Source organism: Hippocampus bargibanti, linkage group LG09 (genome assembly GCF_051943395.1).
Source record: "Hippocampus bargibanti isolate YZ-2025 linkage group LG09, ASM5194339v1, whole genome shotgun sequence".
In the NCBI taxonomy this organism is placed as follows: Eukaryota; Metazoa; Chordata; class Actinopteri; order Syngnathiformes; family Syngnathidae; genus Hippocampus; species Hippocampus bargibanti.
Window position 1 is genome coordinate 6620607 of NC_142742.1, and position 27753 is coordinate 6648359.

The window sequence follows — 27753 nt, forward strand, 5'->3', positions numbered from 1 at the left end:
TATGGACAAGGTCTAAAACCTTGGAGTCTTTTTTTTTCATGTAATATAACAGGAAACACCTTATTCCACGGGTTGTGCTGTGTTTCCAAAATCTGCAATTCTGGCGTGTGTATTTTGAGCGCAGTGGAAACGTCACTGGCATTGGTTAACTGATTCCAGCTAAGATCCAGATGAGTGAGCTCTTTTAATTCCTGGAGTCCTTCGAGGCTTACAAGCTGGTTGAAGCTGAGGTCTAAAAATTCAAGGTTAGGCTAGTGAGGGAGACATAATTAGAAAATTAAAACTAAACTTCAGTTCACAAGACTCACAAGAGTCCAAATGTCATTTTTTGATTGATTCAAGACTACCATGTGAGCGAAGTGGTTGAGGTTTGTGAGCTCGTTGAAACTGAGGATGAGATGGCGAAGAGACGGCAGGGGGGAAATCTCCTTGAGGCTCCTCAGACCGCAGTTGTGAAGGTTCAGCACCTTAATGGTGAACAGAGAGTGATAGAGAATAGACAGAATAGAAGTTATCATATTTAAAAGTTTTAAGGTTAGTTGGCCGCAGAACACAAGGCCCACAATGGAAGCACAGAAAAATCTGGGGTCAATCTGAGGTGAAAAGACACAGTCTGTTCGACTGTCATCTTCATTTAGGAGTTCTGGCCTTGGACTAATTTACGACTTGGTAAACTCCTTCACAGGAAGAGTTCATTAGCCAGGTTACATATTCTATCAGTTCATGGAAAGGACAACCACTTAAAATGTCTATGTTCTGTTGTTTTATAGTTGTTGGTGCTTGGGACTTTCAGGGGTGTGGTATTCAAATCAAGACTAGGTTTTACTAATGTATCACTTAAATTTGCATATACTCTCAATAAATAGCTTGGCATAGGGTTGCAGAAGTTGGGCGTCGGTCATGAATGGCTAAGTCCCCTGCCGGCAGTAAAAGACAATCTTCCTGTGTTCGAGCGTTTGTTGACAAGAGTTAACAACAGCTTCAGTGTGAGTGTATTAACCCTTTCAGGGACAGTGGGGTTGTTATCGGGTTACAAGTTGCACAAAAAAGTGAAAACCTGACTCGGAAAATCAATCTTACAGTGATGTCGCGGAGGAGACTGGCGCCGGATGCATTTAAGAGCACTGTCTCGTTCAAAGACGCCAATTTGGGCTGTGGTTCCAAGATAGGCTCCATGTTGATGGCTTGCTTGTCCAATGAGGTGTCATATGTGGGGGGGTCGAGGATGTGCATGCAGTCATCTAGTGGTGTCGGCTGTTCACTGCCCTTTGAAAGGTACACAATATTAGCAACAATTTGCAAAGTGAAATCAAGTGATGCCCACCTAGAAAAATCCAGTCTCAACATATAGTGAATGATTTTATTGTCATGTTTCGGTTTGCGATCAACAGGTGACACTGTAGGGCCCCGCCTGCAGCTGCACAGCATTTTAATCACTAGCAGATAAAAGGACTCCCGGCACAACCATTCAGTGTCGGGTCATTGTTTGTTTCACCCTGTCAGGTTTGTTTCGTCATGTTATGTTTAACTCAAGATTTTGTTTGCTACTTTGGACCGTTTTGTTCTGATGACTTTGGTGTTTGAGAATTTGTTTGGGTCATAGTTTGTTTCACCCTATCACGTTTGTTTCATCTCGTCGTATTTTACTCGTGGTTTTGTTTGCTACTTTGGACCTTTTTGTTCTGATAACTGTTGTTTAAGATTTTGTCAGGTCATTGTTTGTTTCACCCTGTCAGGTATGTTTCGTCTCGTGTTTTACTCATGGTTTTGTTTGCTACTTTGGACCGTTTAGTTCTGATGACTTTGGTGTTTGAGAATTTGTTTGGGTCATAGTTTGTTTTACCCTATCAGGTTTGTTTCATCTCATCGTATTTTACTTGTGGTTTTGTTTGCTACTTTGGACCTTTTTGTTCTGATGACTGTTTAAGATTTCGTCTGGTCATTGTTTTACCCAATCAGGTTTGTTTCAACTTGTCAAGTTTTACTCATGGTTGTGTTTGCTACTTTGGACCGTTTTGTTCTGACGACTTTGTTGTTTGAGAGTGTGTTCCTGCTGACTTTATTTAATAGTTTGTCTAAGATACCCTGCTCCTCCCTCCTGCCTGCTTTTTTGGGGTCCACCACCACCACCTTGCAAATCGTGACATTTTTAGTCCATTGTAATGACTACATCATCTTTTTCATTTGAATGTTTTATATTCAGGACTCGTTTTTTTCTCTCAAAACCAATATTCACACTGATGCACAATAACTATTAGATGGATAACCATGCAACAAAAACAACATCAGTCCGTTATGAACAAAACTGCACTGATAAGAGCCGCCTGAAATACAATAGCACGGTTTGGTTACCACCACCTTAAAGGCGTTAAATCAGTCACCTTAAATCAGTTCCAGCGCAAAAAAAAGCTTTTCCACTACAGTGGAAAAGTCCCTTGCTACTTTGTGGTTCGATTATCGCGTTATGAAGCGCACCTTCAGTGAATGACATTTAAAAAAAAACACTTTCTATATATAAGGCGCACTGGATTTATAAGGCGCATGGTCAGCTTTTGAAAAAATTGGAAGGCTTTTCGGTGTGCCTTATAGTGCGGAAAATACTGCATCTGACAGATAAAACAAAGAACCAATCGAGACTGTCACTTACTCCGGTGAGGTATTCAAAATAAATCATATACTCGGGCAAGACGAGATCATTGTCAAAGACAAACCACTTTCTTCCTTTAGGAATGGTAGTGTGGAGTCCATCTAGATGGAGGGAGAGGAAGAAAAACCATGAGTACGTTCAATGAAAAAAAATATTGAGTATGTGATGTACCTCGATGCTTGGTGTACACGCTGCGATATACAGAAGCAGCGCGGGGATAGACCCTTCTGTTGACCATTTCTCCCTCTTTAATCGGAACGCTGTGGCCAAGAAAAACTTTGGAAACAATCACTCGGCCTATAACACAAACATGTAAAATGTACCCATAGTTACTGTGAGCTACGATTTTATTTTCAGCATTGTCATATAATAAATTCAACCCACCAGATCTGAACGGTACTTTATCCGTTCTGATATTGCAGCACGCTTGCTCAGCGCGACGTAGTAAATACTCAATTCTTGGCTGTTCGCTCACAATCAGACTGTTGGATAAAGGCACCGCGGCTTCTTTTCCCAGGGCCTGTTATGAGCGGAAAATACCATCAGAAATTTGGCATGTTGTATTCTTCTTTTAATGATTGTTTTAAAAAAGTGAAAGGTAGGGCACCCTATATTCTTTCGCTGATTTGAAGCCTTCTTCCAATATGTTCAACAGGTCCTCACGGTTTTGGTCCGAGTCTCCGACGTAGAATAAGTGCTCAAGCAGCTGCTTATAATTCCTGTGTGAAATTGCTGCATTAATGAGTTCATATTAACTCATTCACTGCCATTCCCAAATTTATTTTGTCCATGTTAGCAAATTGTTCAAGCTTCACCTGTTGTTAAAGCGGTGTATAAATCAATATGTATGTATTGCATTGTATTTTGGACAGCTGCCCCCATTTCAAATTCAGATAACTCCAGACCCATATAACTTAGGAATTAACTTTTTCTGACGAAAGAGAGTCGAAGTTTCTTACACTGCATTGAATGTTTATGTACCGTATTTTCCGGTGTATATGGCACACAGGAGTATAAGATGCACCCCCAATAAATGGTGTATTGTCAAACGTTCTCCATATATAAGGTGCACTGAAGTATAAGGCGCAGCTTCAATGAATGACGAGTTTTCCAAATAAAGACATATAGGAAAGTTTTCAAAATATAAGGGACGCCAAATTATAAGGCGCTACAGTAGAGGCTGGGGTTACACATGACTTCTTCTACAGGGGGGAAATGGAGTCAGTGCTTGCAGACAGTAGTTGCGAGACCTCTTATGGCTCAATATTACTTGAGATATAAGGCACACCTGCGTATAAGGTGCAGGGTCATAATTTCAAGAAAATTAAGGCATTTGGGTGCGCTTTATACACCGGAAAATACATTATATTAACTAATTCACTGCCATTCCCGAATTCATCCGGTAATTGAAAATATGGTGCAGCGCCCCATTGCCAAATTTAATCAGATTTTTGTTTTTCTTGATGGGAATGCCGATAAAGTGCTGGTCAGACCTCTAGCAATGTTATTTTTCCTTCCACGACGGGGCAGCATTTGCCTATTGTACAGTCGCCCCCACTTGCACCCCATATTACTTCGGACCCATATGACTTAGGAATTAACTCTTTTTTCCTGATGAAAGAAGAGAGGCTAAGGTTTCTTACGTTGCATTGAATGTTTATGTAGTCCTAAAACTCAATTTTCTGTGGCTCCTGGAATTCGAGTGACAATGACAAAAACCCTGGCACTGAAGTGGACACATTTTTGCACATTGTCTGGGAGTGAATGAGTTAAAGGAAACAAATAAAACATTTTAATCCAACCGCTGACTGATTTACTGTGCCAAAGTGACCGAATCCTCCCTGGCCAGGATGGATTGAAGTTTCTCCTTAAAACGAAGCCTCAGTCCGCTATTGTGGATACGGACAACTCTGTTGATCTTGATACCAGTGATACCATGACTCATGAAATCCGAGAGAGAAAAACGAGAGAGCAGGAGGTCACAACAGGAAGTGAACCTGTTCGAGATACAATAAAATAAATGAGATGAGTTAAAACGAAGCATGTGCGAACAAATAGTGCGACACAAAAGGACAGTACCACGGGTCCGTAGAGCTGCCTTCCTCCATTCGAATATTTCCAACGCTGTTGAGTTCCGTCGACATGAAGTGGACAGTGTCTTCCATCATTTCTGTCGCTTGGGTCACATTGTGTTGATGCCAGTTTTCAATGCTAAAGAAAGACAATTTTTGGCACACTGAACGGGAAGAGAAAATATACCAAAAATTGACATCTTGTCAATTATATGACTACATAAACTAACTCATGCAGTCTCCTGCTCCAAATAGCCAGTCTCTGTTGTAGTACTTCAATCTTTCTCATTATTTGCTCTGCGAAGTGGTCGCAGCTGTCACCTTTCGTGATTAAATCTTCCTTTAGGTGACTATATGAATCTTCAAAAGACTTCTTACAAAGCCAACGTTCAAGCTGAGGAGAAGAAGAAAAAAAACACGAGGATCGCAAGTCAATAATTTACTCCCATGACATCCATGAAACGGTTTCTGGAGGCGTACCGACATTTTTTAAAGTGTAATTGAGTGAGCGAATTGTTTCTTTCGGGGACTCCAACGAGGCGTTTTTCTTCTTGAGAAGACGTAGCAATGTCTCTTTGAGATTCCTCCGTGGGGTGCGTGCACGCATGTTGTAAAACATCCTCTTCTTCATCACAGCGGACTAAAAGTAAGCACATGTCACCCTGAAGGCATTAAAGTACACACGCTCCCCAACCTACGAACGAGATACGTTCTGAACAGTCGTTCGTAAGGAGAATTTGTTCGTAAGTTGCTTCAGTGCTATATTTTGTATGGAATGTATGTTTAAAGGACAACCGACGTCAAGTTGTGTCCATAATTTGTAAAATGGCTTCAAATGACTTCTACTGGGCGTATTTTAATAAGATTCCACCGCATATAGCTATATTTTACGTTTTAAGACTCGCTCTGAATATTCAGGAAGTCTTGTTTTTGAGTTGGTGACGAGTCCGTACGTGACGTCATGAAAGGACTGCCCCCTGACTGAAAAAAGACACATTGTAGCAGTTCTTCATCAACGTCAATGGATTTTGCTGTACATGTTTGGTCTGAGAACCGTGTTGCACCCAAAAGCCGACAGAAGAGGGCATCCAAGCTCCATATAAGGAATTTATCAGCCAGTGGAAGCGGAGGTGGCCACTGGAGGTCGCCATTTTCTGCCTCTTTTTTTTGGGTGAGACATCTCCCCTCAATGTTGCCTCAAAATGGCACGGAATAAATTCTTTAATCGATTGCAAACATGTATGCTTTCCTCTTCAGAACTATTTGACTCACATTCATAACTGGATGTGTAACAAGAAAGCATATTCTCCGAATCTGAAGCCATTGTTTGGATTCTCCAGCAATGCAAGACGTCTTGGCGTGACGTCACGAACTGGGGGCGGGACTTTCTGAAAATGCCCAATTCGCAGCTCAATTTTTTGCAGATTTTGGACACTAAGTCATTTTTATTGGTGTTTTGCGTTTGAATAAACATATCATACTGCGTGTTTTGGGTATTTTAGATGCTACAAAACGTTTTTCTGATGTCAGTTAAAAAACAAAAAAGTGACGTCGGTTGCCCTTTAAGGCTTATGTAAGTATGGTTAAGGTTTATATAAATATGTTTACGGCTATATATATATATAAAATATATGTTCAGTGAAGATATGTACATGGATAACAGGAGAGAATGCTACATGTTCCTACAAAAATGTTCGTATGTACTGTTGTTTGTAACTCAAATGTTGACAAGTAGGGGAGTGTATGTACAAGCATGAAAATAGGAAATACAGATAGCTCATCTTAAAAGTTAGAGAAAAAAAATCATTGTTAACTCATTCACTGCCAGACGATGTTTAAAAATGTCTCCACTCCAGTGCCAGGGTTTTTGTCATTGTCACTCAAATTCCGATACCTACAGAATGTTGAGTTTTAGGACTACATAAACATTCAATACAGCGTTAGCAACCTGAGATTCTCTTTCATCAGAAAAAAAGAGTTAATTCCTAAGTTAGATGGGTCTGGAATTATATGAGCTTGAAATGAAGGCAGCTGTCCAGAATAATATGCAATACATACATATTGATTTATATAGCGCTTTAACAGCAGCTGAAGCTGGAACAAAGTGCTAACATGGAAAAAGGGCAAATGCTCCTCCCTTGTGGAAAGGAAAAAAAAAACATTGCCAAAGGCTACCCCACAAGAAAAAACGAAACCCAAAAGATTTTGGGAATGGCGCTCTACGTCAAATTTTCATTTCTCGAATTAATTTGAGATGGCAGTGAATGAGTTAAGAATTACAGTGGACGGTAGGTTACAGGGTGTATGAAATTCAAATCATCTTTAGTGCACATCATTGGTCATTTATGTCAAGAAACAAAATGTGTTCGAACTGTCCTTTCTCAGTACCTCGGCTACTTCGTTGATTTGCGTGCTGGAGACGTCGTAGGTGTCAAGAAACAAGAGAAAGGGCAAGTGGAATATCACGTGTGTAGCATAGTTACACAGACGACACAGTGGGTTTGGGGTGGACGTGAAGTCACTCAGCGCTAAATCCCTCAGTTGGGACAGACAGGTTAGCCGGGTGAGCTCCTGAGAGGAAAGCGGAATAATTGTATAAGACAAAAATACAAGTCATTGAATCATAGTGATAAAATGGATTCCTTTTAACTAAATGGAAGTAGCTCATGGCAGAAAGGATCTCAAACATGCAAAGACCACATACCTGTCAACGTTGGCTAATAGCTGCCCTTATAACTGATTACAATTCCCCTATAAATGTTGTAGTATGGCGTACATTATTTGAAATGATAAAAAACTAACACAAGCTGAAAATGCAGACAGTTTACCGTGCATGTTATGCTTTTATCAATCTGATCGTAAGTAGCGATTAAAAAAAATATACGATTGAGGATTACTTTTGCTGGTTTGCCGTGACAATAGTAGCGATCGGCGGCAGCATTGTCGTTGGCTACCAGCAATTGATAACGAGCTGGATTTCAGCCAAAATGGTCTTTTTAAGATCGCTTTACAATTTTTTTTCATGTATAAAAGTTGCAGTACACCGTACATTATTTTAAATGATAAAAAAATGTATAAAATATGGGGAAAAGGTATACGTTGACAGGTATGAGACCAAGCGCACATGCGGGCGACATGAATGTTTTTTTAACTCATTCACTGCCATTCCCAAAATTATTCGGGAACAGAAAAGCATGATGTAGAGCGCCATTCCCTAATTTGTTCGGGTTTTCGTGGAGGGGTGCGGATCAATCTTCGGTCAGACCTCTGGCAATGTTTTTCCCTCCCACGAGGGGGCAGCATTTGCCGTTTGTACAGCTGCCCTAATTTCAAGCTCAGATAACTGCAGACCTATATAATTTAGGAATTAACTCTGATGATAGAGAATCTAAGGTTTCTTACGCTGCATTGAATGTTTATGTAGTCCGAAAAATCAATATTGTGTGGGTCCTGCAATTTAAGTGAAAATGACAAAAACCCTGGCAATGGAGTGGACACATATTTGCAAATCATCTGGCAGTGAATGAGTTAAGAGTAAGAATTTTAAGAAGTTAGTCGTCTCACATTGAAAGAGCTGATCTTGTTGCCTGACAGATTGAGTGTGTGAAGGCTGACATTGTTAACAAGGCTGTCCCCTGAGGGGAAAAAATGTCACAAGAACCCACAAAAAAATTACTTCATTTATAACCAATATTTCAAACTTGCAAAGGACAGTAAGTAGCTTACCAATCTTGTGAATATGATTGTTAGCAAGATTTAGATCTTGCAGGTTCTGAAGACCGTTCAAACCCTTTGAGAATGATCAGGAAAAGAAATGTAAATTTCATGGAGGAGAATCATGATCAAAAAGATGACTTGCGTAAAAGTGAAAAAGTTCTGCAAACCTGTATTTGAGATATATAGTTGTTGTTGAGCCACAGCACTTCTATGTTGACAAGCAATTTTAAATTCTTGATTTCAGTTATTTTATTATCATACAAATAGAGTTTCTTCAAATCGGGACAATGCTGCAATCCAGATATTTTCTGTTCAAAACAGTGAGAATTACAGGAAATGTGCATTGGATGACGGCAGAGGAACATTTGATGTTTGCAGTCAAGTATTTATATATCACATATTAGAAATCGAAGAAACTCACAGTCAGCTTACACTCGACTACCCAGAGTTCTTGGAGTAAGGGACAGCTTTCCAACCCCTCGATGCGCTTTATATCCTGGCCAAGTATTCGAAGCTGGCGTAGCATTGGGAAGAAGGAAAGTCCAACCATCCGAGGGAAACCACTCAAGATGATCTCCAGGAAGGTAACATTTGATGCTTGTTCAGCTAGGTCATCATAGGAAAGTCCATTGGCCATGCACTGTTGAGAAATGGAGCTCATGTTTAAGCTGTTACAAGAATAATAATAATAATAATAATAATAATAATAATACATTTAATTTCTGAGTGCCTTTCAAAACTCTCAAGGTCACTTTTCAGTCACAGGATCGGTTTTTCTGTCGGTGAGCAGCGGCAGCCAGCCACGTGCGCCAGCGTTCACTCAACCGGGAATAACTCAAATAGATCAAGTTAGCTAGCTAGCTAGTTAGACAGCTAATAGATAGCTAGCTAGGTAGCCAGCAACGGTGACACCGTTTAACCAGGAATAACTCAAATAGACCACATTAACTAGCTAGCTAATAGATAACTTATAGCTAGCTAGTTAGACAGCTCTTAGATAGCAAAGACAGCTAGCTACATAGCCAGCAATGGTGACCCCGTTCAACCGGGAATACCTCTATTTGGAAATATTTGTATTGTACCAATTCCCAGTTAGTGGAAAAACATACCAATGGTGGGCCGTCAGGGCCTGCAAGGCCTTCTCTGGTGGCCTAAAAATATCTGAATTGTGTCTGATTTTGGGGAACTGTGATGTGACATAAATGTCTCAATACTTTTTCTCAATCTTGACTTCATTTTCAGCGAACAGTAAGTGGGAGTGCAAAACAAAATGGCTGCCCCTGACATGGCTAAAAAGAGATTGACTTTATGCTCAATTTACCGGTGGTGGGCCGTCAGGGCCTGCAAAAGGCCTTCTCTGCTGGCCTAAAAATATCAGAATCACTGACTAATGTGAATTATAATTTGTCCATGAATTCTTATTAACTCATTCACTGCCATTCACAAATTTATTTAGGAATTGAAAATATGTCACTAGCTAATCACAGTATCACTAGCCGCGAGTGATAAGAGCATACTGGTCAGAGGTAGCACACTGTATCTGTAGCGGGGCTGCATAGGCAAATATATTTTTGTGTTGATTTCATTACGGTTTTGTCAATCCACAACGGCTGTAGGAGGAGAATAAATTTTTGGTTACAGATAGACTGTTAAAGCGATTTGCAAGACGGACTTTTCAAGAATAGATGGACATCATTAAGGTTGGAAGGCTCCGAAGCGAGCAAAATAGCATATAATATTGCAATTTTATGAGGGTAACATGAATCCACGTGTTCATAGTAAAAATTCCAACAGTGTAATTACAGTATTTCTTAAGTTTCTTCTAGTCACAAATTATTTCTTGGCCAATGGCACCCTCTAGCGGATGTGTAATAATATCCCATCACACTCATGGCTGATTGATTCAGACATAGCACAACTGAAGGTCGAGGAGTGACATGCACAGCCTGCCACTGATGCATACAGAACCAAATATTCATTTTTTTATACCCGTTTCAGTTAAAGGTTGTGGAGATTGGAGCCTATAAAATGGCAAACTGTGGACGAGACCAGCGACTGATAGTCTTCTATATCTGCACTGTGACTGACTGGCAAACAACCCACATCCACACCATCTTCTGAGTGGTAAGATTAGATTGCTGCTGATTCATTTATAATGGAACATAAACAACATTTTGAAGTAGTGCACTGTTATACTGACCAGCTCTCTGACCACCTCCTCATCACAACATGGTTTTTCATGTCGTACTGCACCCTTCTGTGTTGACTGCATCTGATCAGAAAAAAAGTTAAAAATACAGGTTTGTTAGTACAATGTGACAAAAGGTAATTCCTGTCTAAACATAAATCATTGTACAAGATACACTTCGGCACTTTGCATTATATTTTAATCCAAGCTACCTTTGCCGTCACCCATCTCAAGTAAATGAATGCATTTTATCATAAAATATTACAAGTACTGTTCATCCATGCCATACGGTTGATTATTTTACTATAACTTTATGTGGCATTCCAATTAAACCGAACAATGGTTGATGGACTAAAATACAACTGGCTGAAACGTACTGAAAAGGACTTCTAGATTACTTAGCCTTTTGGCGTCAAACATCATAAAATGGTCGCTCCCGGCCTTCTCTGCTTAACATCACATCATCCCCAAAAAAATAAACAGGCCGAAGCGCTTATATTTCCCGAATATCTGCTCCCGTGGGACACCTGCGCGTGGTTCGATCAATTGCAAGACTACTCGCAGGCGTCATAAGCATTGATCGCGAAATACGTACAAGCTTTCGCCCTCAACGCGTCAGTGAAACGTGCACGATTCCCACGGCAATGGAAAAGAAAGTTTAATGACGTCAACGTTAATGAAACTGTCGTATGACGTTACAGTGAATACCACGGGGAATGTAACACGAGTGGGTAGTTTGACTCCATTTCGTTTGTTAATCCGCTTTTAAATAGAACCACAATCTGATAGTTGTTTTCGACGTGATATTATCACGTCGAAAGCATAGAAACAATCAAAAGTATAACGCAATATTCCACACATCCGGAGCAGTTAGATTAATAATGCTCTAATACAATGACAAATTATATGTCCAATTTCAAAATAATAACTGGAACTATAAGTATTACACACGTGAAAAACGCTCCAAAATGAAGAGGCTTCTGTGAGGAAATAAAAACAACTAGGTTGTAATTTTACGTCAGAAGTTGCCTTGCTGCCATGACGGAATGCCACTGTGGAAAAACTTTCGACACATTTGTTAGCCTAAAAAATATTTTAATTTAAACTTACAGAAACCTTCTTCAACCTAATATTGCAGATAAACAAAGGGGCGTTGTACAGGAGGAAACCGTTTTGTTTTTTGTTATTTTTTTGCGGACGTTTCCAACGAAACTTCGGTCGTCTTCTCACTTGTCATGTTTGGGATCCTCTTTGGTTGCTAGGGAGCCATTTTGAAAGCTGTCATTGGCTAGTACGCCACGTGAGGGCGCCACGCGGCTATAATTTTCCACTAAACTGACTATTATTTATTATTATTTTTGTTTGTTTTTTACATCTATGTTTTTTGAATCGGTACTTTAAACTTGCTATATCCAGACAGTATAAAAAAGACCGCATCTGTTTGAACCTGGCTACCTTGAGCCTCCTGGCCACCATGACGTCACCACCGGAGCGAGCAGTGAACTAAAAGAATCGCGCCGGCTTCTCTCTGTTGCTTCTCGACCGCGCGCACCACCTCATCCGAGGAAGCGTCCACGAATACTCCGGTGGACAAACGCCGCATTGTTGCGTGTTTGCCTCACACGTACAAGTCAATCCAGCACACACGACACACACGCGCAGTCGACACGAGCATGTCCGCGCAGTCCGGCGACGAGCTCAGCTCGGAGGGCAGGTGGTTCGGTGACGACTACGGCCGCATGTTTGGCAACGCGGCGTCGCGAGGCGACGAAGTGAAGCCGAAAGGCGGCGAAACGTCCGACGACCTGGATCTACAATTTCATCCGTACCAGGACGATGGGAAAAGGCCCCCCGTTTCTATGGAAACTGCATCTACAGGTAAGGCCGGGAGTTGGTGCAGCCTCCATACCCGCACAATACACAAATGGATTAATATGAACAATCTAACATGAGGTTCATTCGGTGACAAGTACCCCCTTCCCCCCATTGTTCACACAATGCTTTCTTCTGTTAATCCAAAAGGAATTGGAACACTTGGCAGCATGCATTACCACTGACATCACTGTTGCGGGCCTGCACATACTGTCACTGGACGTTACATTGCCCATGATTTACAATGCTTAAAACATTTTATGTACACAATCACAATTTAATAACAGTAGACATGCTGCCAAGTCTGCCTTAAAAATAAAAAAAGTAGTAGGCCAAGCGTTTGCCCTTGAGTAGTGAGGACTTAATCCATCTCAGAATTAATACCACCATCACCTCACAAGTTATGAAATGAAGAAAGTAGAAGCAAATATAGAAGGTGCTGTAAAGGCAGCACTGTCACGGCACCATCTTAAAGTAATACAGTAAAGTCTCGTTATATCGATATTCAAGGGAGTCCGAAAAAATATCGATATAACCGGGACTATCGATATATCCGACCCTGTTTGCATGTAATTTTCTCTGTGCGTGCATAGAAATAGTATCGATATAACCGGGACTATCGATATATCCGATATCGATGTAACGAGACTTTGCTGTAATAATATATTTACATACATTTACATTATACATTATTATTATTATTATTATACATTACATATACATTATATTTACATTTCATTCCTTTCATCACTTTGCTGCTGTGAAATGAAAATTTCTCCACTGTGAGACGAATAAAGGCATATCCAATCCAATCCAATCCAAAATAACACTTAATGTAACTGGCGGGTATATAACAAAAATAAAATTGATTTAGTCCCGTTGTTCTGTAAAAGTGTTTAACATTTCTATGCGAACCTTTATAAGTGTGTTTTTCTTAAAATTGTCTTCAATACTTTATTTATAATGTTTTGTCATTATCATTTCCGCTTCCATGTCATGTGTTTCGATAAACGAGAGTAAGGCGAGACAGACAGAACGAGGCTAATGCTAGAGAGAGACAGAACCAGAGTAACTGCTAGAGAGAGACAACGACAGTCTAAAGTCTACGTCAACGTTTATCTACTTTCGGTTAATAAGGTGCACACGGTATGTTATTAATTTGCTTATTTACTGTATGTTTTGTCAAACTTACTGTCATGTGCTTTTAATGTCCTTTAGTTTTCAAGTGTTTCACAATAAATGTTGTGACATCAGTACGAAGTGTCATCCTTGACCGGGGTAGATAAACATGCTCACAACAGTGAAAACGTGCTCACACAAGTGAAAACAGTCATGCATGCACAGTCATGTGTTTTGCTTTTCTACTTTCATTTCTTTCATCACTTTGCTCCTGTGAAATGTAAATTTCTCCACTGCGAGACTAATAAAGGCAAATCCAATCCAATCCAATCCAATCCAATCTTAACCAACTTTCTGCATACGCAATTTAAAATGCTGTTTAGTAACTCAAAATAATCCTCAGATGTTTTAGTACAGGGGTGTCAAAGTAATTTTTTGCCGCGGGCCACATTGTAGTTATGGTTTCCTCTCGAGGGCCGTTATGAATTTGGGGAACTCATTAGAATGTTTAAATCCCTTCAAATATTACATATAGAGCACACAGCAAATTAATGAATAACTCGTTTTCAAATCTGAAGTCAAGAATAATGACTTTTATTGTGGTCGACATCCAAAAATATGAAATTTTGGCTCAGATTTTAGCAATCATCATGGTAATTTAACAAGTTTGATTTGCTTTCGCGGGCCGAAAAAAATGATGTGGCGGGCCGGATTTGGCCCGCGGGCCTTGACTTTGACACCACTGTTTTAGTAGGACATGCAAAGATAAATATGGTCACAGTGAAGCGTGGGCAATTTGAATGTTTTTCTTCGTCCATAATTTGTAAAATCACTTCAAATGACTTCTACTGAGCGTATTTTACAGATTCCACGGCATATAGCTATACTTTACGTTTTAAGACTTGCGCTGAATATTCCGGAGGTCTTGTTTTTGAGTTGGTGACGAGTCTTGACGTCACGTCACGGAAGGAACGCCCCGGACCGAGAAAGGACACACTGTAGCGGTCCTTTCATCACCTCAATGCAATTTGTGGTACTTTGGTCTGAAAACTTTGTGTTGATGGCGAAATTAGAAGGAAAACACATAAATTATGCGATGGTGAATCGTTGTGTGTTGCACCAAGACTACTAGTTGATATTCGCTGACAAAACTTCCCAGGAGACAATTTCCACTGAGCTTTGTCGCCATCATCTGCCTTTTTTTGTGTACTACTAAAGAATTTGTCACTACATTTCTCTCCAGATGCATCAAAATGACACGGAATAAATAATTTAATCGATTGCAAACGTATGCTTTCCTCTTCAGAACTATTTGAATCATTTTCATAACTGGATGAGTAACAAGAAAGCATTTTCTCCAAATCTGAAGCCATTGTTTTGATTCTCGAGCAAGGCAAGACGTCTTGGCATGTCACCACGAACAAGGGGGCGAGACCTTCTGAAACTGGCCACTTCCGGTTTCAAATTGAAGTACTTTTTAGACACTTTAAGTCATTTTAATAATAATAATAGTAATATTGACTCCCTCCCGATTTTCAAGGCTCACCTCAAAACCCACTTGTTTAAAATTGCTTTCAATGTCTAGTTCTATCTGCTATTTTATTATGTATCATTTTACTTATGGTTTTATTGTTATGTGCTTTGTTTTATTGTTTTTATTGTAAAGTTTCCTTGGGTTTTTGAAAGGCGCTTGAAATAAAATGTATTATTATTATTATTATTATTATTATTATTGGTGTTTTGCATTTGACTAAAAATATTATACTGCGTGTTTTGTGTATTTGTGTATTTGTGTATTTTAGATGCTATAAAACGTTTTTCTGATGTCAGTTAGGAAATAAAAAAGTGGTGTCGGTTGTCCTTTAAAAATAGCAATTGGTTCAAGCCCAAAAAGATTTAGCTTTTTTGAAATTGCAAACAAAATCAGTGTGAAAATCATTATCTTGAATCGTCAATTAAAAGTATAGAAATAAATACCATATTCCAATTGCATATTTTATAATGTTCCTTCGAAGTTTATCCTCCTTAGCCTATTGCGTATTCTATTTTTGATCGGCGGCTCATTGTTAAGACTGGCAAGTAAAACTGGCGCCCGGGCACTTTTCATTGACGAATTCACTGAAAAATGCATGAGAAGTTAAAAAAAAGAAGAAGACTGGCTTCCTGTCTTTGCTGCTCCTTTTGTTTTCATCTCACTGGCTGTCGCTAAGACCAAACAGACATGTCGTGCTTCATATTCATCAAATAAATGGACGGATTTTTGTCAAATATACATGATCATTTAAAGTGCATACACTGCCATTCAGTATTTGAACTAAAAATAAAATACAGGGAAATGATGAGCTTTTTAATAAGTTTTGTCTGGAAGTCAAAAATTAAGCAAGGAGTTCAAGTTCTAAGGACGCATGTGTCCAATGAATTACTTTAGGTTCAAATAACACAACAAGGGGAAGAGGTTTGGCTAAGTTGAAGTTTATCCTTTCCAGATATCTGGAATTGGCTATCTAAATAATTGATCCATGTCTGACCCAAATCTTCTTCAGGCCACCCCAAAAATCACAAAATCTATTTGCCACCATGATCTTAGCTCATTCACTGCCAAACGATGTGCAAAAAAATGTGTCCACTCCAGTGCCAGGGTTTTTGTCATTGTCACTCGAATTCCAGCACTCATAGAATATTGACTCTTAGGACTACATAAACATTCAATACACTGTAATAAACCTTAAACTGTTTTCTTTCATCAGAAAAAAAAGTCAGTAATTCCTAAGTTATATGCGTCTGGAGTTATCTGAGCTTGAAATGAGGGTGGTCGTCCAAAATACAATGTAATACATAGTGGTTTATATAGCGTTTTAACAACAGCTGAAGCTGGAACAAAGCGCTAACATGGAAACAAGGGAAATGCTGCCCCATTGTGGAAAAGAAAAAAAAAAAAACATTGCCAGAAGCCATGGCCAGCGCTTTATCGGCACCCAAACAAGAAAAAAACAAAACCAGAACAAATGCATGCATGTTCTTGGCAAACCGCGGAGGGCCCGGAGAAAACCCACGCGAGCCCGTTGAGAACATGCAAACTCCACACAGGGAGGCCGGACCGGGTCTTGAACTCACGACTTCTGCACTGTGAATCCAGCGTGTATTATGTTGAAAATATTTGTATATTCATATATTATATTTGTAAAACGTTTGTGGTGTGCCTTACACTTGGAAAACTTTTATATAGAGTATTTATATATTATATGTGGAAAAACCTTTTTCATTCATTGAAGGTGTGCCTTATATATGGAAAAAGTTGGGGTGCGCCTTATACACTGCAAAATACGGTAACTAAGAAAATAATACAGTAAAATAGGACAAGATGATGCATGATGCGATTCTGCCAAGAGATGATTGAGTATAGAATTCCCATAATGTCATCACGTTATTATTTCTCATTTAACTTGATGTGGCCATTTACTATCCCATTCAAAAGTCTATTGAAGGAACAGAAAATGGCGATGACAAATGTAGTATAAGAGGGAGTGCAGGTACATGCAAAAATGACTTGTAAAAGTCAATAACGGGATAAAAAAAACAACAACAAAACAATGCTGAAAATCACAGACTGCTTTTGAGTTGTATTGATCCAAAACAATAGAAGCATACAATTATCGTAAGAAGCAACATCATTGCAGCCTGCGCAAGTGTTTTTATTCTATTGGCTTAAAGTAAATCAATGATGAGGCAGTTTGAATAAAAGCTATTTGGAGTCTGTGGCTGTGTTGCTATATTGATTTTTTTTTTTTTTTTTTAGGGGTGATGGTGGTAGAGCGGGGCTACAGGAGACAGTCTGCTCCAAAGTGTCACTTTTTTTGTGGCTGATGATTTATTTCACTTGCATCACAAAGTGAAATATAGATAAAAGCGGATAGATTCCCACATTCGCTGAAATAACCGCCACGCCGAACAATGCAGATGTAGTTTGCTGTGCAATAATCACTCGAATCCCATGAAAAGTATTATACTATGTCGCTCTGGGTTCGGACATTGACCAGCGAAATGAGAGATGATGGACACGGACAGAAGTGTCATATTTCACATCCTGGCTTTTAACCATTCTTGGAGTAAACTCAAGGGACAGTAGCACATCAAATAGTCAGATGTGGATTTACGGACATGAACAAAGCAGCGAACACTCTGTTATTATCCGCCGCAAGAGTGAACTGTATTTTCCGGTGTATAAGGCGCACCCAAAAGCCTTGGTTTTCTTCAAAAGAGGACCCTGCGCCTTATACGCATCTATCCATCCATACTTCCATTATTTAGCCAGCTAGCCATTTAGCCAGCTAGCTAGCTATTTATCCAGATAGCTAGCCAGTTAGCCAGCCGGTTCGCCAGCTTGCTAGTAAGCTAGCTAGCTATTTAGCCATCTAGCTAGCCATTTAGTCATCCATCCATCTATGTATGAAATGTATTATAATTAGTATTATTATTATTATTATTATTATTATTATTATTATTATTAATCTGGCTATCTAGCTAGCTATTTAGCTACCTAGCTTGCTATCTATTGGATATCCATCTAGCTAGCTAGCTACCAGCTATCTATCTAGCTAGATGGCTAGCTGTTAGCTATGTATTAGCTATCTGTTGGCTAGCTAGCTAGCTAGCTTTCTATCTATTTGAGCCATCCCGGGTTGAGTGAACGCTGGCGCGTATGGCTGCCGCTGCTCAGACACAGAAAAACTTATCCTATGACTGTAAAGTGACCTTGAGAGTTTTGAAAGGCGATTAAAAATGAAATGTATTATTATTATTACCATTATTATTACTATTACTATTATTATTACTATTACAATTACTATTACTTTAACTATAACTATAAGTATAACTATTACTATCAACTATTACTACGTATTACTATTACTATTACTATTACTATTGTTGTTGTTACAGTAAAGTCTCGTTATATCGATATCGGATATATCGATAGTCCCGGTTATATCGATACTATTTCTATGCACGCACGGAGAAAATTACATGCAAACAGGGTCGGATATATCGATAGTCCCGGTTATATCGATATTTTTTCCGACTCCTTTGAATATCGATATAACGAGACTTTACTGTATTATTATTCATTTGGGGTGTGCCTTATACACCGAAAAATATGGTAAACTGCTAAGCAATGCGAAATGAATGATTTGAACTACAGTAAAGTCTCGTTATATCGATATTCAAGGGAGTCCGAAAAAATATCGATATAACCGGGACTATCGATATATCCGACCCTGTTTGCATGTAATTTTCTCCGTGCGTGCATAGAAATAGTATCGATATAACCGGGACTATCGATATATCCGACATCGATATAACGAGACTTTACTGTATCTTGCTAAATGCTTGCATCACTCACCAAATTCCCATCCCACCTGATGACTTGCTGTGTTCTTTGTTTCATCTTCAAAACAAAGACTGAAGCAACCTTGCATATTCCCCCATGAGCCAAGTTTTTGATGCGCGGCTAAAAAAGCACAATGTTGGCTCATGTAAGACCGTTAAGTGCTTTTATACACCCGAGACACGCAGAAAGGAGCCAGACAGACGCACAACAGCCTCACCTTTGTTGTCATGCTGACATTAATGTCTCATGGAGTTGGCTGATGTGTTGTAGATTTTATAGTTGATACAGAGCAATCGTTATTTTGTGTAATATGTACGGTATGTGCAATCTTGTAAACATTACTCACAGTCTTATTTGAGCATGACTGTCATTTTCTCTGTCTGTGTTTTTGATAGAGGTTAGACAGAATAAGAAGTTATCATATTCGCTCGCCAACCAAACAAAAGCTGCAGATGGCCTGAGGTCAATCTAAGTTTAACAGACACAGCAAGTTAAACTGTCATCTTCATTTAAAGGACAACCCACGTCACTTTTTTGTTTTTTAACTGACATCAGAAAAACGTTTTATAGCATCTAAAATACCCAAAACACGCATTATGATATTTTTAGTCAAATGCAAAACATCAATAAAAATGACTTAAAGTGTTCAAAAGCTGCAAAAAATTGAGCTGCGAATTGGGCATTTTCAGAAAGTCCCGCCCCCAGTTCGTGACGTCACGCCAAGACGTCTTGCATTGCTTGTGAATCAAAACAATGGCAGCCACCCGTGCCAACCCAGAAGTAACTCAAATAGATCGAAAGCTAGCTAGCTAGCTAAGAGATACAATAATAATAATAATGATAATAATAAATTTCATTTATAAGCACCTTTCAAAACTCTTAGTTTTTTTACAATTTTGGACAGTTGCCCACATTTCAAGCTCATATAACGCCAGACCCATATAATTGAGGAAATAACTATTTTTTTCCGTATGAAAGAAGAGAGAGTAATGTTTCTTATGCTGCTTTCAATGTTTATGTCGTCCGAAAACTTAATATTCTATGGGTCCTGGAATTCAAGTGACAATGACAAAAACCCTGGCACTGGAGTGAACACATTTTTGCACATTGTCTGGCAGTGAATGAGTTAAAAGCCATGTATTCAGAATAACACATTCCTGACATAATAGTCGATAGCCTTCAGACGATTAGACTAGGAGCTTGATAGATGACTTCCCACAAGGTCGTTGAGTGAAATCAAACTCCTGAAAGCTAACACCACCGCAGTTGAGAAGGAGTCATTGAATCGTCCCTGAGCAGCATATTTACAGCTCTTTTGAAAATTAAAACCCTACGAGGGAAATTTGGGGTCATTCTTTTGCTATGATCTCTACTTTATATGAGTTGCCCGAGTACGACCTAGCACAGATTGTCAGGCCGCGTTCAATTCAGGATGACAAAAGCCACCCTCACCGAGCATCCGCCAGGAATGTTTTTTTTTTTTTTTTAACCTCACCCAGCCATCCTTTCAGTGACATAATTATGTTGGCATTAATGTGAGAATTCCTCACTTTTAATCTCATGTGAATGTGGCAAAGCTTTTGTTAGATCCCCCCCCCCCCCCCCCCAAAAAAAAAAAAAAATGCTCCCAGACTCAACACTGCAAAATGTGTCAACTAACAGCATTCAACCTCGTCACTGATGCAGATCACTTATGCAACACTCGCTGAGCTGTTGTGCTAGGTGGCGCAAACAGCGGAGGAGGGGCGGGGAGGTGTGTATCTTACCCCCAGTTTGTTTAGCTTGACGTAGATAGATTTATGGCCGTTCAAGAGCATCACACGTCACGTTTCTTCTGGCAGTTGGAGTGGCTCCAAAGTGCTTCCCACATCTGCCATCAAGAAGGGAGGATGAGGAATTTGTCAGTGTTTGGAATCAGTGATTGCTGGATTATGGAAGGCGTTGCCAGGGTGATGGTTGAGGGGATGTATACGCTAGTACCGAAGTAAAGAGGATTATTTGTTGATTCACTTGAACATCATATCAAGGGCGTTCATGTCACACTGGGCTCAATTTGAACAAACGGCATCATGTTTACAATGACCGGACACATTATGTACTTGAACAAATAAAAGGACAACCGACACCTCCGGACAAGTTGTGTCCATAATTTGTAAAATCACTTCAAATGACTTCTACTGAGCGTATTTTACAAAGATTCCACCGCATATAGCTATCTTTTAAGACTCACGCTGAATATTCAGGAAGTCTTGTTTTCGAGTTGGTGACGATTCCTGACGTGACGTCACGTCAGGAACGCCCCTGAACGAGAAAGCGAAACACAATGCATTTTGGGTACTTTGTTTGGTCTGAAAACATCGTGTTGATCCGTGTTGATGGTGAAATTAGAAGGAAAACATAAATAACACAATGGTGAATCGTTGTGTGTTGCACCAAGACTACTATTTGATACTAGTTGACACATGCCCATTTCCAACAAAGCTTGGGCGCCATTTTCTGCATGTTCTAGGTGCTACACATCAGTCCAAATTATCCGGAAATACTTATGTAATCAATTGCAAACTATTTGATGTAGTTTTTGGACACTAAGTCATTTTTATTGGTGTTTTGCATTTGACTAAAAATATCATCCTGCGTGTTTTGGCTATTTTAGATGTAAAATGTTTTTTTCTGATGTCAGTTAGGAAACAAAAAAAGTGGCGTCGGTTGTCCTTTAAAGACAATTTGGAATTATTTCATAAGAATTCATGGACAAAATTAAATTCACATTGCAGCTGTCTATCTAGCTCGCTAGCTATCTGACTATCTAGCTGGCTAGCCACCTAGCTATCTGACTATCTAGCTACCTACTAGCTGTCTACCTACGTAGCTATCTAGCTACCTAACTATCTATTTGCTATCTGTGCAGCTGGCTATATATTAGCATATAGCTAGCTATTAGCTATCTATCAGACTGGCTATCTAGCTGGCTAGCTATTAGCTATATATTAGCTAGCTTTCTATCTATTTGAGTTACTTATTACAGTAAAATTAAAATGAATTAGAATTGAAAAGGCCTGCACTGTCTATAGCATTTTATGGTGAGTGTTTTCTCAACAGATGTCTTTTTTTTTATTTTATGTTGAGTTGAGTGAACGCTGGCACGTGTGGCTGCCACTGCTCACCCGCAGAAAAAAAATATCATATGACTGTAAAGTGTCCTTGAGAGTTTTAAAAGGCGCTTATAAATGAAATGTATTATTATTATTAGTCAGTGATTCTGATATTTTTAGGCCAGCAGAGAAGGCAATGCAGGCCCCGACGGCCCACCACCGCTATAGTGTGACTTATGACTGCGCTGCACGCGCGGTGGATTGTTAATGGCAAAGGAAGAAAGGAAGGGCGGGGAGGCTTTCGGAAAGGAAGCAAAAGGAGGGACGTCTTGAATTGTTTGTCCTTGATGTCATTTTAGTCTCCATCCTTCCTCCACTGCACACCCAAAGGCTACGGTTTTAAATCTTTTCCACCCCTGGTGAAAGACCAGCAGCTGGAGCAAGGCTATTTATAGTGCCACCCCTGCATGGGAAGAAGCGGGGGCTAGAGGATAGAAGGAGGGGCCATCGAGACTTGTGCACAGGACAACACAATAAATGGAATAAATTCGGGAATGGCAGCGAATGAGTTAAAAAAAAAAAAAACATCAATACAGCGTAAGAAACCTTACATTCTCTTTTTTCCAACAGAAAAAAGAGTTAATTCCTAAATGATATGGGTCTGGAGTTATATGAACTTGAAATGAGGGCGGCTGTCCAAAATACAATGCAATACATACATATTGGTTTATATAGCGCTGAAGCTGGAACAAAGCGCTAATATGGAAAAAAGGTATATGCTGCCCCCTTGTGGAAAGGGAAAAACATTGCCAAAGGCCATGGCCAGCGCTTTATCGCCACCCAAACATGAAAAAAAACTGAACAAATTTGGGAATGGCGCTCTACGTCATATTTTCAATTCCGAATAATTTGTTAATGGCATGAATGAGTTTTGTACATGCTTACCCTCACTTATCAGATACACAACTTTTAGGAAACGAGTAGCCACACACACACACACACACACACACACACACACACACACACACACACACACACACACACACACACACACACACACTTATTATTTGTGGTAGAGGACATCCAGCATCATTTAGTACAGACGGTAGTTGTGGCTCTGGGTTCTGGTGGTTGAACAATCTGCCTTTGTCTCTTGCATGGGGACAAGTAGCCTCAGTTAGTGCCGCCTCGCCGGGTTGCAAAAGCGTGTCTCTGTGCATCCAACCTGACGATGCCGCGTTATGACATTAACTCATTCACTGCCATTCATGAATTTATTGCGGATTTGAAAATATGACATGGAGCGCCATTCCCGAATTGGTTCGGGTTTATTTTTTTTTTCTTGTTTGGTTGCCGATAAAGCGCTGGCCATGGCCTCTGGCAATGTTTTTTTCCGCATTTCCCTTTTCCCCATGTTAGAGCTTTGTTCCAGTTTCAGCTGTTGTTAAAGCGCTATATAAACCAATCTGTATGTATTGCATTGTATTTTGGACAGCTGCCCTCATTTCAAGCTCATATAACTCCAGAACCATATAATTTAGGAATTAACATTTTTTTTCTGGTGAAAGAAAAAAGTATACGGTTTCTTACGCTGAATCAAATGTTTATGTCGTCCTTAAAACTTAATATTCTGTGGGTCCTGGAATTCGAGTGGCAATGACAAAAACCTGTCACTGGAATGGACACATTTAAGAACCATCAGAATCCGAATCAGAAAGCCTTTAATTGTCCCACAATGGGAACATTTGCAAAGAGTGCTGTAAGATTTGTCTTTTTGTTCCTCAATGTTGTCACTATAACTCTAATGACTGTATATTTACTTCTTTTTCTCCCACATGTTCACAATGGACACAAAGGTGGCCTTTTTAGGAAGCCACTGAACGACGATGGTGACGTGTACACCTCCTTGCTGTCCAATCAGAGCTTTACATCAGGTCAAGAATACCTGTCTGATAGCATGAAGGCTTCCTCTGCATCCCCCGGCCTGGACCGCTTCTCCACTGACAACTACGACTTGAACTCCGGCACCAAGACCCCGTCTGACCTGTCCAACGACATGCCCAAGTCCCTGATGGGTTTAGAAAAAACAGAATCCTACAACTACATGGACATAAGCCACGGGGATGATCACCATGATCAACAGCAGGGAGCGCTGGGGAATCTGGCGGACATCGGAGTGAGCGGTCGTGACTCACTGGGCGGCTACATCGATAACCACGGAATAGAAGATGAGGATGAGAATCTCGGTCCAGCCTTGGGCTCGCACTCCTTCCCGTATGTGGAGGAGCCCTCTGATGAGGAGCTACCAGATTACCATTCCTACCGGAACCTCGGAGGCACTCCGCAGTCAGCGAGCCCCGTGAAGATCACCCTGACCGAGTCGCACGTTCCGGGATCCAAGGCCGAACCTCAGCAGTGTCATCTTCCAGCCGCTGGGGGTGACCGTGAAAATGTGCTCAGTGTGGGCCTGCAGGGGGTCCCCACCGTGACTCTGTCAGAACCGGAGGATGAGAGTCCCGCCTCCACTCCCAACGCTTCACCTACACGTAAGCGCAACGCACACAATCAGAATCATGTTTATTGGCCAAGTATGTAGAATACACAAGGAATTTGTCCCCGGTAGGACACGCATGACAAATAAGTATGGAGGACACTAATAAAGGCTAATCTAATCTAATCAAATTCCTTAATGTAAATTGTGCCTGTGGGACAATGTGCAAAGTATCAAGCAGACAGTGGTTCAAGTAAGGACAGAGCTGTGCAATGTATCAAGCAGAGCTAAAGTAATCAGTGGTAGAATAATATCCGCTAACAGTAGTACAGTTGGTGCAGAAAATCAGTGAATCATTTTAAAGTGATCAGTCCCCGTATTTGTAATAAAACAAGTTTGAGACATTTTCAAGCGATCAGTCCCCGTATTTGTAGTAAAACAAGTTTGAGACATTTTCAAGCGATCAGTCCCCGTATTTGTAGTAAAACAAGTTTGAGACATTTTCAAGCGATCAGTCCCCGTATTTGTAGTAAAACAAGTTTGAGACATTTTCAAGCGATCAGTCCCCGTATTTGTAGTAAAACAAGTTTGAGACATTTTCAAGCGGTCAGTCCCTGTATTTGTCGTAAAACAAGTTTGAGACATTTTCAAGCGGTCAGTCCCCGTATTTGTAGTAAAACAAGTTTGAGACATTTTCAAGCGATCAGTCCCCATATTTGTAGTAAAACAAGTTTGAGACATTTTCAAGCGGTCAGTCCCCGTATTTGTAGTAAAACAAGTTTGAGACATTTTCAAGCGATCAGTCCCCGTATTTGTAGTAAAACAAGTTTGAGACATTTTCAAGCGATCAGTCCCCGTATTTGTAGTAAAACAAGTTTGAGACATTTTCAAGCGATCAGTCCCCGTATTTGTAGTAAAACAAGTTTGAGACATTTTCAAGCGATCAGTCCCCGTATTTGTAGTAAAACAAGTTTGAGACATTTTCAAGCGGTCAGTCCCTGTATTTGTCGTAAAACAAGTTTGAGACATTTTCAAGCGGTCAGTCCCCGTATTTGTAGTAAAACAAGTTTGAGACATTTTCAAGCGATCAGTCCCCATATTTGTAGTAAAACAAGTTTGAGACATTTTCAAGCGGTCAGTCCCCGTATTTGTAGTAAAACAAGTTTGAGACATTTTCAAGCGATCAGTCCCCGTATTTGTAGTAAAACAAGTTTGAGACATTTTCAAGCGATCAGTCCCCGTATTTGTAGTAAAACAAGTTTGAGACATTTTCAAGCGATCAGTCCCCGTATTTGTAGTAAAACAAGTTTGAGACATTTTCAAGCGATCAGTCCCCGTATTTGTAGTAAAACAAGTGAGCAATTACGTAGATGTCCTTGAGCCAATAAAGATAATTCTGCTTCGGCGTATTTTATGACATTTTGCTAAAATGGTAAATAAAATGATCGATTTCCTTTTCCCCCCAGAAAAAGATTTCCCTTCCCATGATGTGTTCAATGCCGACCAAGTTAAGTCCGCATCTCCCGAATATAGTCAAGGCCAACAATTTGGGAACAGAGACCAAGATGGCAGCAGCGAGGAATCCGGAGACTCCGAGATTGAATTGGTGTCCGAGGAGCCCCCCAAGGCCAATCGCAACGCGTTTGCCGAGCAACCTAAAAATAAAGACACCTTCAATCAATCCTTTGACAGCCCCCCGGTTGTTTCCAAGGTTGGTATCACGCCGGCTGGCAATCAGGTCCCACCTGCGGCCTACAGCATTCTGCGTGAAGAGAGAGAGGCGGAGCTTGACAGCGACCTCTTCATTGAATCCGCATCTGAAGAAAGTCCTAAAAGAGAGCAAGGCGTCGGAGGCCCAAAAGTGGGAGACGGACCCCCGTCTCCATTGGCTCCCAGTGTCTCCATCACCCGCGGCGCTCCACAAGCGTCATCCGTCGAACCCTCGCCCATGGAGAAGGTCAAAGCCGAAGAGGAGCGCCTGAGCAAGCCCAAGCCTCCAACCGCTACTGTGCCCCCAGAGGTGCGTCTGGACAGGTGCGGTGTGGAGGACCAGAAGCTCAATGACGGCAAAGTGGATCTTGGGAAATCGTCTGCTGCCTTCCTACTGGAAGGTTTGAACAAACAAAAAGGTGAGTGTTATTATTATTATTATTATATTATATATTTTTTAAATCTTCTCAAAGTGCAAACTTTACTTTCTTTTTGCTGTGCTATTATTTACCAAAGCTAGTTTTTTTTTTCTTCATCGGAGGATTAGCTACCTGCGGTTAGGAATTTGTTTAAAACTACAGTAAAGTCTCGTTATATCGATATCGGATATATCGATAGTCCCGGTTATATCGATACTATTTCTATGCACGCACGGAGAAAATTACATGCAAACAGGGTCGGATATATCGATAGTCCTGGTTATATCGATATTTTTTCGGACTCCCTTGAATATCGATATAACGAGACTTTACTGTACCATATTTTCTGGTGTGTAAAGCGCACTGGAGTATAAGGCACACCCCCAATGAATGGTGTAATTTCAAACTTTTTCCATACAGATTTCCTAATAGACAGCTAGCGAGCGAGCTAGCTTTCCAATAGATAGCAATTAGATAGCCAGCTAGATAGATAACTGCGTATAAGGCGCAGGGTCATCGTTCGAAGAAAATCAAGGCTTTTGGGTGCCCCTTGTACACTGGAAAATACCATCGTCAGTCTGCCTTCATGAAGTACAACACAAATCAGTACAGCTGAGAACCTGAGATAAGGAGGATTTGGACAATTTTTTTTAAATTGGTCAAGTCAAGCGAAAATATAAATAAATAAATAAATAAAGTCTGTTATATCACCGGATTATTTATATAGTTGTAGATTACCGTTAAAAAGGCTAATATTCAGAGGTACAATCTTACCAAAACACTGTACTCCTTCCTCCTTGTCTGTGTGAAGCCCTTGTTTTGAGTCTGCTTCCCTCTAGTTGTAAATTTAAAGGACGTCTCCGGACAAGTTGTGTCCATAATTTGTAAAATGGCTTCAAATGACTTCTACTGAGCGTATTTTACAAAGATTCCACCGCATATAGCTATATTTTACGTTTTAATACTCATGCTGAATATTCCGGAAGTCTTGTTTTTGAGTTGGTGACGTGTTCCGTACGTGACGTCACTAAAGGAACAAC

General features: G+C 40.2%; 2 protein-coding genes across 2 annotated transcripts in view; one reads left to right on the top strand and one right to left on the bottom strand.

Moving 5' to 3' along the window:
• Positions 1–21050, bottom strand: part of lrrc9 (leucine rich repeat containing 9) — a 37828-nt gene extending 16778 nt beyond the window's left edge. Inside the window, exons 1-18 of the mRNA XM_089003786.1 lie at positions 20768–21050; positions 10637–10708; positions 8858–9076; positions 8604–8744; positions 8446–8509; positions 8284–8354; positions 7108–7290; positions 5204–5359; positions 4950–5113; positions 4727–4858; positions 4465–4644; positions 3255–3366; positions 3032–3167; positions 2819–2944; positions 2648–2748; positions 1081–1266; positions 348–467; positions 60–251 (exon numbers count right to left, since the gene is read on the bottom strand). Of these exons, the coding sequence (XP_088859912.1) occupies positions 60–251; positions 348–467; positions 1081–1266; positions 2648–2748; positions 2819–2944; positions 3032–3167; positions 3255–3366; positions 4465–4644; positions 4727–4858; positions 4950–5113; positions 5204–5359; positions 7108–7290; positions 8284–8354; positions 8446–8509; positions 8604–8744; positions 8858–9076; positions 10637–10708; positions 20768–20818 (2406 nt within the window). The 5' untranslated portion in view covers positions 20819–21050. The remainder of the gene's footprint in view (positions 1–59; positions 252–347; positions 468–1080; positions 1267–2647; positions 2749–2818; positions 2945–3031; positions 3168–3254; positions 3367–4464; positions 4645–4726; positions 4859–4949; positions 5114–5203; positions 5360–7107; positions 7291–8283; positions 8355–8445; positions 8510–8603; positions 8745–8857; positions 9077–10636; positions 10709–20767) is intronic.
• rtn1a (reticulon 1a) overlaps positions 12116–27753 on the top strand; it is a 30254-nt gene continuing 14616 nt past the window's right edge. Inside the window, exons 1-3 of the mRNA XM_089003787.1 lie at positions 12116–12502; positions 23950–24639; positions 26051–26713. Of these exons, the coding sequence (XP_088859913.1) occupies positions 12298–12502; positions 23950–24639; positions 26051–26713 (1558 nt within the window). The 5' untranslated portion in view covers positions 12116–12297. The remainder of the gene's footprint in view (positions 12503–23949; positions 24640–26050; positions 26714–27753) is intronic.